The sequence below is a fragment of the Vombatus ursinus genome, unplaced genomic scaffold (assembly GCF_900497805.2).
Source record: "Vombatus ursinus unplaced genomic scaffold, bare-nosed wombat genome assembly UNPS02014772.1, whole genome shotgun sequence".
In the NCBI taxonomy this organism is placed as follows: domain Eukaryota; kingdom Metazoa; phylum Chordata; class Mammalia; order Diprotodontia; family Vombatidae; genus Vombatus; species Vombatus ursinus.
The window spans coordinates 35395774-35411548 of NW_020954550.1; the positions used below are offsets into that span (position 1 = coordinate 35395774).

At 37.6% G+C, this 15775-nt stretch overlaps 1 protein-coding gene across 3 annotated transcripts in view; it reads left to right on the top strand.

Annotated features, from left to right (window-relative positions):
* FYB1 (FYN binding protein 1) overlaps positions 1 to 15775 on the top strand; it is a 190667-nt gene that overhangs the window by 122939 nt on the left and 51953 nt on the right. For all 3 annotated transcript variants that reach the window (XM_027863391.1, XM_027863390.1, XM_027863392.1), the window contains exon 3: positions 8040 to 8199. In XM_027863391.1, coding sequence (XP_027719192.1) covers positions 8040 to 8199 — 160 coding nt within the window. The remainder of the gene's footprint in view (positions 1 to 8039; positions 8200 to 15775) is intronic.

Consider the following 15775-nt stretch of genomic DNA (forward strand, 5'->3'; position numbering starts at 1 on the left):
AAATTCCAACTGCTAATTAAAAGCAAAATCAGAGTTACTGTAGAACCTAGATATTTGGGCTCCTAGTCCAGTTCTGAGAGCAGTCTAACAGAAGTAGAATTAGGATGATAGGATTTAGAGCTGCAAAAACCTTAGAGAGCATTTCATCCAGTCCTAATTTTATATTAAGGAAAACAAGAGCTATAAAGACAAAGTACCTCACTTTTTTACACAAAGCGGGTAGCTGAGGTGGGATTTGAAACCTGGTCGACTAACTACAAATCCAGTACTCTATCCACTATAATGCATAGAATTCATAATTCTAGGAATAGGGTTATGTTGCAGTTAAAATAGGTGGAGAGCAGAGTACATTATTCCGCAAAAATTGACCATGTGTTAAAAAAAAAAACCACCTGGAAACCACTCTGTGAGGTATTAATTGGGTCCCTCCCAATGTGAGTAGTATAAGAAGGAATGGTTCACAATTAGTCACTCAAAGGCCAGAAGCCACAGAACCAATAAGAGATTTCAAAAACAATGATTAGAGTGCTATGATCCACTAGCTAAATATAAAGACATATGGGACAAATAACTTTGTTTGATAGAAAGAGTTAAAGTTTAAAGTATGAGAGGGCATATAACTTCTGTTATTTGTTTCTCTTCCTTCCCTGGTTCCTGCTTTTCCCTTTCTTTCCCCTCCCAATCACTTATGGATGTACTTTTGTTATTTCAAATAGAGCTTAAACTTGACCCTATAGTTCTGCTGCATCTGTGAAAGGAAACTGTTAGGAGGCCACCAAAGCCTTGGTGTGACTCCTGCTTGTGCTTTATTCCTTGTAGAAGGACTCTTCTTAAAACCATACAGTAGCTAAAGTAAGGTAGTCAAACTGATACAAAATCTTAGGCTGGCTTCAAAATAAAAAGGGAGGAGAAGGGAAAATCAGTTTTGATTTGGCAGCCTCCTAGATTTATGGAAGCTGACACATGAAAAGTTTGTAAACCTATGCAATTTCTCTTTCTCTATGTTCTTCATTTTGTGTCCTCATTTCTTTCTTAACTGCCACTGCAAAATACCTGGTCTTTGACTTATTTGAATTTGCTCTACCTTCCAGCTACTCTAGAAAAACACCTAAAGCCACTCTTACAATTGACCTGAAAAAAAGAATCTACCTGTTTATAAATTCTGCTCCCTTGCTTCTGGATTTTCTATTGCCATAAGTGAGGTGATAAGAAGTACACAAATCTGGCTATGTCAATTCTCTTCTTCCTGATCCTCCCATCTCCCACCATTTGACAGTATAAAATGCATTCAATATCACTATACAAACTGTCTACTGAGAGAAGGAAGGCATATTTCATAATCAATTCTCCAAGAATGAGAGTGTCTACTACAATTCATAATACAGGTATACCTTATTTAATTGTGCTTTGTTTTATTGCACTTCTCAGATATTGCATTTTTTTTATAAATTGAAGGTTTGTGATAACCTTCATCAAGCAAGCATATTGACACCGTTTTTCCAGCAGTATGTGCTCACATCATGCCTCTATGTCACATTTTGCTAATTCTGATAGTTTTGGGGTACCACAAACCACACCCACATAAGATGGTGAACTTAATAGATAAATGTTATATGTGTCCTGACTGCTCCACTGGCCAGCTGTTTCCCCATCTCTCTCCCTCTCCTTGGGCCTCCCTATTCTTTGAGATACAACAATATTGAAAGTGGGTCAATTATAACCCTACAATGGTCTCTTGAAAGGAAGAGTCAATCAATGCAGCACATTTCATTGTTGTCTTATTTTAAGCAATTGCCATAGCCACTCCAACCCTCAGCAGTCACCAACATAGAGGCAAGACCTTCCACCAGCAAACAGATTATGACTTACCAAAGGGTCAGATGATGGTTAGCATTTTTGTTTGTGCAAAAACTTTTCAATTTAATGTAATCAAAATTACCCATTTTGCATTTCATAATTTTCTCTATCTCTTGTTTGGTCAGAAATTCTTCCCTTCTCCATAGAGCTCAAAGGCAAACTATTCCTTGCTTTTCTAGTCTGCTTATAGTATCAGTCTTTATATGTAAATTCTGTACTCATTTTGACTTTATCTTGGTATAGGGTGTAAGATGTTGGTCTATACCCAGTTTCTGCCATATATTTTTTCCAGTTTTCCCAGCAGTTTTTGTTAAAAAATGATTTCTTATCCCAGAAGCTGGAGTATTTGGATTTATCAAATAGTAGATTAGTATAGTCATTGACTGCTGTGTCTTGTATACCTAACCTATTCCACTGATCTCCCACTCTATTTCTTAGTCAATACCAAGTAGTTTTGATGATTGCTGCTTTATAATACAATTTAAGATCTGGTACAGCTGGGTCACCTTCCCATGAATTTCTTTTCATTAGTTCCCTTGATATTCTGGGCTTTTTGTTCTTCCAGATGAATTTTGTTATTGTTTTTTCTAGCTCTATAAAATAATTTTTGGTAGTTTGATTGGTATGGCACTGAATAAGTAAATTGATTTAGGTAGAATTGTCACTTTTATTGTATTAGCTCAGCCTACGATGGTTAGCATTTTTTAGCAATAAAATGTTTTTAATTAAAGTATGTACTTTTTTTAGACATAATACTATTGCATACTTAATAGATACAGAATAGTGCAAACGTAACTTTTATGTACACTGAGAAACCAAAAAAATTCATGTGACTCGCTTTACTGAGATATTAATTTTATTGCTGTAGTCTAGAACCAAATGGATAATATCTCTGAGGTATACCTGTAATTTGCCTGTTTTGTTTTCATTTGCATTGAGAGGTAGCTTTTGCAGTGAATAGCAAGCTAGACTGGGAGTCAGAAAGACCTGAGTTATGTTCCCACCTCTGACACATACTAGCTGTGTGTGGCCCCCCAGGTAAGCTATCTGTCTTCTCAGTACTCAGGATAGTTAAGACTCCAAGTTGCAGAACAGATAAATTGGTAAAGAGAGTTTCATCACAAGAAGTTCCCTATGCCAGTGAAATCACAGTTTTGTAGGACCATAGCTATAAGAAAATGAAGGAAGGAAGGAATGAAAGGGAATGAGAGAGAGGAGAAAGAGAGGAGAGAGGAGAGAAAGAAGATAGAGGAGAGAGAGAGAGAGATAGAGAGCGCGCAAACAAAACAAATCTCATACTGTCAGGCTCAAAAATATATCTCTTTCTGCATCATCTCTGTGTCGGGAGGTAAATAGCATGCTTCATCATCAGTCCTCTGGAATCATGATTAACCATTGTGTTGCTCACAGTTTCGAAATTGTTTTTACAATGTTGATGTTACAGTATAAATTGTTCTGCTAACTTCATTCTGTTTTAGACTGTAAATTATCTAGCCATTCTGCAGGCAGTAAATAACTATTTTGTTTGCAAACTCTACATTTCAAAGCCTAACTCATCATGCTTTACCCAAAACTCAGCCTCTTTCTAGCTTCCCTATTTCTATTAATAACTTTGCTCCTAGTCACCCAGGGTCACAACCTTATTTTCAATGTTGTCTTTTTTCCCTCCCTTAGTTTCCCACATGCAATTAGCTGACAACTCCTTTCAAGCCTTTCTTTATAATAGCTCTCAGATCTGTTCCTTTCCTTTATTTCCCCAAGTAAATAGGCTGTACTGATTTTTCTTATTGATTGGATCAGTTAGTCTTTTATTTTAACAAAAAGAACAGTTCTCTTCATTATGTATAGATACAATCCATAACTGTTATGTATCTCCTCAAAATAATTTCCATTTACAATACACCTCTCTTACTCAGAAACTACTCATTCAACAACCTTGACTATTTGGAACATAGTCAAGAAGACCAGAAGGAAGGAAAGGAAGACTTCCAGGCAACTAAGATAAATGTCATAAAGTCATGCACTAAGTTTCATGTATTTGACATATAAAAGAAGCTAATAAGGACTAATGTCCTTAAGATATTAGTCAATCTTGTTTTAGACACAGTTTTAAACGGTTTATTTATTTAACCCATTCCCACAGCAGGGAAGAAGCAACAAATTAGAAGGCCTGTGTTCCAGACAGTTGAATTAATATAATCAGTGACATCTGAATAAGTGAGGAATTACTGTAATAAAGGTTAAATTATTACTATCCATCAATGTGTCAGCCAGACTGAATCAGCCTCTAACCTATGGATAGACCGAGCCAAACAGAGCAGGCTAGACACAGGAGAGTCAGGAATCAAACAGAACTTTAATTTCAAAGTGAGGGAAGTGGTTTGTAGGCAAGGAGGGAATCTAGACACATGTGCCAGGGCCCTGCCCTTAGTGTGGGGGCACCCAAGGCAGTGTGTGGAGATCTTAATACTTATGCCAATGGCTATATGGTGCACTGTAGCCCTGATAACAAGGGGTAACAGCAACAGTGAGATAAGTGTGATTCATAGCAGGGCTTCATGACCAGAACAGGCACTTGTCCGGTGCTTGTCCAAGCTCAGAGAAAAACTGGTGCTGGTCAAAGCAATACATGGATTGAACTTACGTTATCTATTTTGGATGACTAGTCAATTTTGCCACAAATGATATACCCTTTTTTTTTTAAGTGTATCAGAATGGAAAATGCAAATTAAAAAATTTTTAAGCTTCCTTATCTATAAAATGGGAATAAAATAATTTTGCATAAACTACTTCATAGTGTTGTTGTGATATAAGTTTTTTATGGCAGAGGAATATCCATTGTTACTGTTATTAGGCCCTTCTTTATAGTCCCTAAAAATAATATTTTTTTCTAGAGAATAGCAGAATTACCAATTGTCATGTTATCAAACACTATAATACAGAGTTAGTTTTGAACAAATACTATTATTATGTTTAGCTAAAACTACTAGATGTTTTCACAGGGAAAAAAGAATAATATTTTTCATCTGATATTTTTGCATAAATTCACACATTATCTTGAACATGTTTGACTATCACCAAATAGTTTGCCAGAGTAAATGAGTTTCACTGTTAATTATAATTGTAAAAAAAAAAAGGTTTTAGTGTACATGCTGCCAAGCTTAATGAGGGAAGTAGCATTTAAATAATAGTCTACCTAACCAATTAGTTTGGCATCTCATTAAAATTTCAAATATCCTTTGACAATTTTCCAAAGTTGAGTTAAAAAGAGTCTGCTACCATGGAATTGGAGAAAATAAATAGTGGAGTGATACAAAGGCAGAATAAAAAGGGTATTTTTGAGATGGCAAGGTGTTAGCAGCACCATCCTCCAGGATTTTAATGCTAGGGTCACATTTACTTGACATTTTGATACCTGATCTGGAAGAGAGAGAACACAATCAAATCCTCACATTCTCTTATAAGACAAAGTTTTTGAGGTTGTTAAATGCCACGCTGATGGAGAATAACCTGCAAGAAAATCTCATAAGCTAAAAAAAAAGAAAAAAAAAGAAAATCCCATAAGTCTGTGTGAATGCAAGAAAAGTGAAAGCTCTTCAATATGGCCAAGTGAATAGGTGGGGGACAGGAGGAGAGAATTACTTATAAGAGGACAGTCTTTGGAAGACTTCGGTGTAGTTTTCTACTGAAGGGTCAAAAAGGCCAAGAAAATGCCAAGAATTATCTAAAAGGGCTTTTTTTTTTTTAACAGAACAGAAAGCATTGTCATAAAGGTGAAAAAAACTTTAGTCTGTCCTTGCCTTTATTCCTACAGGTGGGTCGGGTCAATGCACATCAAGAAGGAAATAACAACCTCGAAGGTCCAAATGAGGATGACTAAAATTACCACAAAGTTGATGAAGTTCCATAATATAACAGGCTTAAAAAAAATTACTCTGGAAAGATAAGCCAAGAAGAAAAATTACCTAAGTTTATGAGACCATGTAATGTGCTGGATAGGAAAAATTTTGATTTGTAATCCACTGTAATGTTAGAATGAAGGCTGAATCTCCCAAAAGGGATCTTTACAATAATGATTTAATCAAAAAACATTTTACTATGTACCTACTGCATTTCAGACATGGTGCTAGCCACTAGAGATACAAATACCAAAACAGGATAGTCCCTATACTAACGGAGCTTAGATTCTATTGGGCAGCACAAGGGTGGAAGAGAAGAAATGGCAGATAAGTAAATGCAGGTTATATACAAAATAAGTACAAAGAGGTTGGGGTGGGGCACTAATAGTTGGGAGAATCTGATCAATCTGAGCCTTGAGGGACCTAGAAGTTCCAAGAGCTTGAGATGAAGAGACACAGCATTCTGGACATTGGGGTTAGGGCAGACTAGGGGATGATATGAAGGCAGAAAATAAAAGATTGTGTACATGGAAAGCTGGAATGAGGAAGAACAATTGTAATCAGCCTAGAAAGATAACTTGGAGCCAGATTTTGAATAGTTTCAAATGCCCGACAGAAGAATTTGTATTTTATCAAAAAAGCATTGAGGAGTCCCTGAAACTTCTTGAGCTTTGAAACTGTTGTAGTCAAAGTGATATGATCTTAAATCTGCCTTAGAAAAAATCACTTTGGTAGCTGAATGGGTGTTTGAGTTGGAGTGGAAAAAGACTGAATTTAAGGAAAACAATCAGAAGGTCGTTGTCATAGTCCAGCAGAGATGATGAGGGCTTAAATAAAGGTGGATATCATATGAGTGGAAAGAAAGGGAAGGATGTGAGAGATGTTAAGAAGGTAAAATTGCCAAGAATGACAACTCATTGGATACATGAACTGAGGGAGAGTGAAGAGTGGAGAATAACTCAGAGTTGCAAATCTGGGTGGCTGGGAAAATGATGATGCCTTTGACAGAAGAAATGGGGAACTTAGGAGAAAGGGTAGGTTTGGGGAAAAGCAGAAATTGAAGATGCAGGCCAGGAACTTAGAAGAGAAATGAGAGTTGGAGATGTTGATTTAGGAGATATCTATATAGAGATGATAGTTAAACATATGGGAGTTGATGAGATCGCTGAGAGTGTATAGATTGAGAAAGAGAAGAAGAACCAAGCCACCTCATCTTCTGAGATTAAGCAAAGGAAGAGAAAACGTTGAGTGAGGTGGTATTGATACAAAGGTGGTTTGAATTACAGAATGGATCAGGAGAAGCAGGTTTTGAAGAATGGCCTTACTTTTTTAACTGAAGTAAGGGATCATGTAGGTGACTTGAGGAGAGAAGAGAAAGTTTTGAATAGCTGCTCTGAGAAATAAGAAGGAATTAATAATGAAAGAGTAAAAGGCTTGCCATGTAGCAGCAAGAGTGCAACTAAGATTGGATAACATTAATTTGTGGTGGACTGAGTCAACCCACTTGTGTGACTTCTTCCAGAGGTGTTCTGTACCACTTGGGCAGGACTGAAAAAAGATCCATGCTGAGAGTAATCCAGGGCTGGAGTTTGGAAGGGTTTAAGTAGCAATAAGACAAAAAGGAAAGGAATCCAGATGAAGGATACAGACTTTCAAGAAAAAGTGAGGCTAGCACCTAGGAAAACAGAGAAGGGCAGATTGAGCAAAGATTACTATAAGGATGAAGAATAAATTTAGTATGGATAAGATGTGGAGAGAGATGAAGAGACAGAAGGTTATGGTCTAATAAAGGAATTTAATTTATGGATTGTAGAAGGAAAACTATATTGTGAAAAGATGAAGAAAAAGGCCATCCCTGTGTGTGTCTGAAGTTGAGTAAAGCTGCAGATCATGAGAATTGAGGGATTTGATAAACTGGAAAGCAGGAGTACTTGAGGCAAAATCAAAAGTGGTATGACCTGCAATAGCATTTCTTTGTAGGTCCATGTTGAAAATCCTTATTTCATATATAAAAAGGTAACCAGCATAATGAATCAGTATAATACAGGAAAAGGATTGGATTTGGAGTCAAGTTCTTGGTTCAGATCCCAGTTCTGATATTTGCCACCTGTGTAAACTTTGGTAAATTACTTCACCTTTCTAGAACTATATCTTCATAGGTATTAATGAGATTAGACTAGGTAAGATTATCTGTAAATTATCTATAAATTCCTTTCAGATCTAAATCTATGATCTTATGCTCTTATAACAGGTCTTAATTCTTTGTATTTGTTTGCATTTCAGTTTCCAACAAAGGAACAATGCCTTATTCTGTGACCACACCACCTCCACCTCCTCCACCAGCACATCCTGCCTCTCAACCAGCCCCTCCAGCCCCTTACCCAACACAACCACCAGTTCCAAGTCTACCTCCCAGAAATATCAAAATTCCCCCTGAGGCAAAGTAAGTAGCAAATACACCCATCTAGCACTTTGGGTAAACCCAAAGATTGTAGTTTCTAGTTGTCAGTACCATCCATTAAGAATGGTTGACTTCATGGAAAACTTTTTCATTTGTGTCCTTGGTGTGATCTTTGGTCCCCCAAAAAAATCATTTTCAGATGAGATAGATATGCAAAATATCTGAACATCAGCTTTCTTTCATGATATGCCTATAATAGAGCAAGATTATTAGGCTGAGGGGAAGGAAACAGAAGAATGGAAACAGAGGGGAAATTGAGAAAGGAAAATTTAGTCAACAGAAAACAATGGGTCTTTACAACAAGGAATCAATTCAATAAATGTTTATTAAACACCTATTCTGTGCAAGGCACTGTGATGATCTCAGAAGATTAAAAAATAAGTACAACACAAATATGGCTTTCAAGGAGCTTATACACAGTTGTTTGTCCTTTGTTCTCAAGAGGACCAATGACATCAAGAGGGTGATGTCTTGACTTGCAAGTGAATTGAAGTGAGGCAGGTGGTGCAAAGTCATCAGCCTCACTCTCTCCTCCAGGGTCATCTGAGTCCAGTGGCAAGACATAGTTCAGGACAATGAGATGAATTCATATGTAGTGAAAGACCTTGACCTTTTTAAGCTAAGGTCTTTTCCAGGTCTCAATTTGTCTGAGGCAAAACCTATTCAGTGATTTAAGGCCAGGTAAGAAATGAGGCAAAAGATGGCCTAGTTTGTCTACTCAGAAAAATAAAAAAATCAAACTGGGAAGGGAAGACCCTCAGGTTTTCTGGCCAGAATGGACACAACTGTTATTTACACTCACTCTGAGCCATCAAAACCCAAACAATGAGCAAGTGAGGCTTGGTCTGGGACCTACCATCAGCCAATCACTGACAGCCAGAGTGATTTTGGATTAAAGCATGATAAAGTAGCTCCATTTGAGTCCCAATATCCTAATTGGGTGTGGAGAGAACAGTTCACAAATAACTATAATAAAAAGGACAGTGAGGAGCGTACAAAGAAAAAGTCCTGCCAAAGTGCTAGAAGAAATTTTAAGAGAAAGAGATCCCTTTCACCTGGAGGAATCAAGGGAAGTCTTTATGAAAGAAGTAATATCTGAACTGATTTTTAAAGGAAAATAGGGGCTTGATCAGATGGAGAGAGGAGAGAGAGGTTAGGTGGTGAGAGGAATAGTGATAAGGGTCCGTTTCAGTCCTGGTAAAAAAAGAATGAACAAAAACACAGAGGTAGGAAAGGGGAGGATTAGAATGAAAGAAAATTGTCCAATTTGTGTGGAAATACATAAAGATATGCTATAAAGTTGGACAAATAATTTGGAACCAGATTGTGGAAGGCCTTGAATACAAGAGCCAGAAGTTTATACTTCATTCAGTATGTAATAGGAAGTCACTGAAAGTTTATGAATAGAGAAGGAGTATCATCGTACTAGTTTCTGGAAGATTATTTGGGTAGCATTCTAAAGGGTAGCTTGAAGATAGATAAGCAAGAGGAAATGAAAGCTTGAACTAGGATAGTTGCATTAGCAGCAGAGAGGAGGCTCAAGCACAGGAGAAAAAGAGAGTAAGGGAGAGAGGGAAGGAAGAAGAGAAGGAGGGAGAGAGAAATTACAGATAAAAATGGCAAGACTTCACAGCTGTTTGGATAAATGGGGTGAGGGAGTAAGAAGAGTCAAAGATGATTCCCAAATTTAAGCCTAGGAGACTGTGAAGATGGTGTAGCCGTTAACATAAATAGAGAGCTTAAGAGGAAGGGAAGGTTTAGAAAAGCAGATAATAAATTCAGTTTTAAATATGTTGAATTGGAGGTTCTGATAGAATGCCTAAGAAGAAATATACAGCAGGTACATGGAAATATGGAACTAAAAGAGCTAGAGGTTTTCAGAGTCATTGGGGTATAGAAAAAACAATTTGCATAAAGAAGATTATTGAAGCTGTGGAGATAGATTATATTCTTAAGGCAAAGACCACATATAGAGAGGAAGGCCTAGGTTAGAATATTGTGGCATTTAAGAGGAAAGAAGAAAGAGCATCCAGGTAAAAAAAAAAAAAAGATGTAGAAGGGATAGGCAGAGATAGAAGTAGAACCATAGGAATGCCATGTCATACTGTAGAAACAAAGGCAGGGAGAAAGAATCAAGAAGGAGGAGGGGCTTTCTAGTACCATATACCACAGAGATGTCAAGAAGGATGAGGAAAGGAGAAAAGACTATTGGGGTTTGGTTCTAAAGATGTCATTAATGACCTTAATGAGAACAGCTTCAATAGAGTGGTGAGGATGGAAGCCAGGTTGAAAGGGGTTAAAGGTGGTGAGAAAATGGAGGCAGTGAGTGCAAGAAATTATCAGCCTTGGCATTATATGAGTCTGTGGCAGTGGTCTCTGTTCTCCGCTCTGTTCTGACCATCTCAGGGGTATTGTTCTGAGTTTTGTGACACACCATAAAACTAGAATTCATCCAAAGGGAATTAACCAAGATGGTAAGGGAACTGGAGGCAGATTGAATGAGCAAGTGAACTTGATATAGTCCCTCACACTGGACTTGCAGACAAGAGAGATATGTGGGCTAGAAAATAGTACAGAGAAGTGAATTTAAACCTATTATTTTGACCACATTCGAAAGGTAGTCATTAATATCATCTTGGACCTTTTCAATGTCAACTTAGAAGAAAGTTTCTAGTGGCATTCTCCAAGGATCTATCCTTGGTCTCCAACGATCTATTCTTAGTCTTATACTCGGGATAAATGACTTAGAAAAAGGCATAGATGGTCTATTTGTCAAATTTACAGGGGGCAAACATTACTGCTAATACATTGGATGACAGGATCCCCCCGACCCCTAAAAAAATCTCAACAGGAGATAACAAACTACTGTCCAAGGGCTAAATCCTGTTGACGCTATTTTCATATAGTAGGAGAGTTAAAAATGGGTTTTACATTTTAAAATACAATAAAACTGTATTTTAAAATGTAAGAACTCAATGATCATAGAAAAACATGGAAAGACTTGCACAAAATAATGAAAAGTAAAATGAGTAGAATCAAGAGAACATTCTATGCAGTAACAGCAACATTATTTTAAGAATGACTTTGAGTAAATGAGTCGTTTTGACTATTATAAGCAGCCAAATTAACTATAAAGGACACATGAAGAAAGATACTATCTGCATCCAGAGAAAGAACTGATAAACAGAATTATGTATAGAATAATTTTACACGTGTGTGTATACCTATTTGTGTCTAAAGGTAGCCATCTCTAGGGTGGGGGAAGTGGGTGAAGGAAGAAAAAAAAAAGAAATTTACATAATAACTTTCTTATATATTTAAAAGGAATAACAGGTATACATAAGAGATTTGCAATTTCATGTACAATCATCTTTTTTATTATACTATGCCATGGAAATGCTTGTCTTATTCCATAAATTAGAATTAAAATAAATGTGAAAAAATAATAAAAAACCATTCTTAGCTTAAGAGCCATACAAAAACTGACAGAGGGCCAGATTTGGTGCCAAATCCATAGTTTGCCTACCCCTGGGCTAGAATGATGAATTAGATATAATATGATGAAATTGAATAGAGACAAATGGATACAATTTCACAGGTAAAATGTAAGAAGTCATGTCTTGACAAAAATTTATGTGAAAAAGATGTGCGTATTTTATTGGATTGCATTCTAACCATGTAAAACTAGCAGCCCCCAAAACCTAATGCAAACTTAAACTGTATTAAGAGAATCATAGCATTGGAAGTATAAGAGCTGAGAGTCCTCTGGTACTTTTCCAATGGTCAGGTAAATATGTAGTATTCTACTCTGTTCCAAACATCATGTTTAAGAAGAACGTTGACAAGCTGGAGAGAGGAGGGACTTCAAGACTCTTCTCAAAAACTGGCTGTAAAAATTCTAGGCATTGAGCCTGGAGAAAACTTAGCAGAAGATGATGTTTGTTGTGAAGCAGTTCAATAGTAGCCACACGAGAGATATGGGGTGTTCATAAAAGACTAGGACCTCTGGTGTGAGGATTTGCTGAGCCCTTTGCAGCACTGCTCATCCAACTTTGGTGGCCATCTGTCACCCAACTCTCACCTATGACTCCAAGAAGCTGTAACATGCGCAGCAGCCACACCCTGGTAAAACCTGGCCAAACCAATAGAAGGGTAACCAACAGACCACAAACCCATCGGTAAGGTAGTGGGGAAGTCTACTCCAAGTATATGAAGACTTCCCCTAGCAGAATGGGCAGATGAGAATAATTTGTTCCGTGAAGTAGCCAATGAAGGCAGTTGAAGCAGGTAGTGTGGAGTGCTTAAAGCTCAGTCAGATGTGTAAGACACCAGGGTCAGATGTGTAAGAATCCCAGGCCATTGACAGTCATCTTGACTTTTGTTCTGCCACTGGGCTTCAATGACTCTGGAAGAGACAGTGATGCTGGTGACTTTGTGCAATCCTGTCTCATTTAAATCCAATTTATCATCAAGTCAAGAAATAACCCTTTGATGTCATTGGTCCTCTTTGAAAATGAAGGACAAACAACAGATGTCACATAGAGGAAGAGGATTAGATTTGTTCTAGCACCTAGAGGTAGTTGGTAACACAGTGGATAGAGCTCTGGGCCCCCAGTAAAGAAGACCTGAGTTCAAATGCAACCTTAGGCATTTATTAGAAGTATGACCCTGGGCAAGTCACTTAACCTCTGATTGCCTTAGTAGTTTACTGTATTTCACTGCACAATCATTGCAGATTTTATGCCAAATTCTTTTGCAAAAAAGTGGGATGCGACCTTTTTGTGAATTAAGTTGTGCCAGCATTATTTAAAAATCATTTATTATCTAAACTGTATTTAATGCAAGATTAGGATGCATGGAATACTTGTGAATATACATTAAAATTGAATACTGACAATGCGTGTTCAGAGATAAAAGGATATCCATATGCCACTAGTGAATACATTGCTGCTCAGGTTACCTTTTAAGTGTCATGATGAACAGAATTATACCATGTGATGATTACACAGTAATTAACCAATTTTTTGACTGAAAAAACAGGACATGATGAGTACATAGTGGCAACAATATGGGGTGAAATACGATACTCAATTACAAGATGGGGGGTGGTATTAACAGTACCTACTTCACACAGTTGTTGTAAGAAGCAAAGGTGCTATGTTCCTGGTACATAGTGGGTGCCTAATAAATGCTTGTTCCCATCCTTTCCCTTTACCCATTCTCCACTGGGCAGAACTAGGAACAAAAGATAGACATTACAGAGAGGTAGATTTAGGCTTGATGTAAGGAGGACCTTCCAGTTAATTAGAACTCACCAAAAGGTAAACAGGCCACCTTGAGGGATCAGGGACCCCTTTCGTAAAAGTCTGGAAATCAAGGCCAGGTGGCCAGTGGTCAGGGCTCCTTATAGAGGAATTCCTTTTCAGGTCTAGACTAGAATAGATGACCCTTGAGGTCTCTTCTCACTCTGAGATACTCTGACTTGTGAAACAATAACAAGATTTCACATAATGAAGTTACTTAAGATTTACAAAACACTTTCCTCACAGTAACCCTGTGAGATCGATAGTGCCAGGATCAGCCCAGCCATTTTACAGATGAAGAAACTGAAACTCAGAGAGGCAAGTGAGTTACGATAACCACACAGCTAATAGGTGTCAGAATCTCTGCATTATTGGAATTAACCAGATCGTTTTTTTTCTTCACCAACTCAAAATACCCATGTGCTACCACCCACAGAACTGAGAAAGTACCATCAATTTCTCAGTCTTTTCTATACCCAGGCTGGGTTATGTTTGCAGGGCTGAGTCAAATTAAGCTTCCAAGATGTGACCTGAGAACACTAAACATGGCGTCAAAAGACTCTGGGGTCTCTAAGGTTCTTAACTCCCAGAGAACAAGAACTGAAGACCTTCTAGCCTTGGTCTGTGTGTTTGACACCTCTCCTATAGGGAACTCCTCTGGAAATATTATTGAGAAACTTGGAAATATTATTGAGAGATTAGAACATCATAAAGGGATAATTTTTAAGGTAGTTTAACATTTACTGGATTCAAAGTATTAGGAGTGGGGAGATTTCCAAATGAAAATGACAGTTAACTAATTCAGGTTCAAAATATTATTGTCTGTTTTTACTCTTTTTCCCCAATTGAAGCAATGTGTACTAATTATCTACTACGTGAAAAACACTTTTAGAAGCTGAGAGCAATACAAAGTTTGGATAAAACATAGTTCCCTGTCCTCCTGAAGCTTACGGTTTAGTAGTGGGGATAAGACACTCATATATAATACACTGTAATACATAATTGATGCCTGCTTCCCACCTGTGGACAGATCCAGTTGCTGGGAAGTCTTTTTACATCAAGCTCAGATTTCATTCATTGTAGGTTCAGCCCATCACTCTTACCTCTACTCTCTGGAGCCAAGCAGAACAAGGGTAATCCCTACAAAATGTTACTTTTCCAAGTGTATTGTTTCCCCATCTAGTGGCCAAAAGTTAATTAGGTCCTCAATCATGTCTTTACCATAGGAGGTATTTACAGAGAAACTAAAACAAAGAGACATGTGGATAGGAGTGGGGATAATGCACAAAGCAACTTCTTAGTGAAACAGTCATAGTACAGATGTTGAAGTTATTAAGAAATGATAAGAAAGCTAATGTTTGGTTGCTAGTTTTCTCCACTGACTTTATTTCTGCTGTTCTGCTTTTTTTTTATTTCTACTGTAAGTGCTCCTTTGGCTTTAAACATCCCAAGACACATGACTTGGGGTAGGGGAGATGGGGAAAGGAAGAAGGTATTTTTAATGATCTTTTAAAACTGGATCTTTCAGAGATGACTCAGGTTTTTAGCTTAGGAGCCATTCACTATATTCTCTAGCTGGTGGGCAGCTATAGCTTCACTTATGTAGGACCCCTAAAGAGACTCTTCATCCTAGGTGCCCAAGGGATTCTCCATCCTGCCTTGATCTAGGCTCTTGATCTAGGTAGAGCACTTAGGTAAGCAGAAAAAGACAAACTAAAGAATGATGAATAATCCCCAGACAAATAGCCTTAGAGAGACCTCTAAAAGAGCAAATTCCAAAATACTCTTAATAACTGTGCTCAAGCAGCCAGCCTGAGAGGTCAGACGCTAAAGGAGCATTTATATCAGGGAAACCTGAAAAGAAGTAGGTGAGGAGGAGGCACTAACTATGATTGACAGCAATGGAAGTGGAACTTTGCCTAGAAACAATTATGAATAGTCATGTGATTTATCAATTACGGAATGATTTGTGTAAGCTATATTAATAGAGACAGCAAGGAAAGGAAGAAATAAACATTCATTAAGTGCCTACTATGTGCCAGGCACTATGACTAAGCACTTCACAAATATTATCTCATTAGATCCTCACAACAACCCTGGGAGATAGGTGCTGCAATGATCCCCATTTTGCAACTGGGGAAACTGAGGAAGATAGAGGTTAAGTGATTTGCCCGGGCTCACACAGCTAGTAAATGTCTGAGGCTAGATTTGAATTCAGGCTTTCCTAATTCTAGGTCCAGCACTCTCTCTCCCCC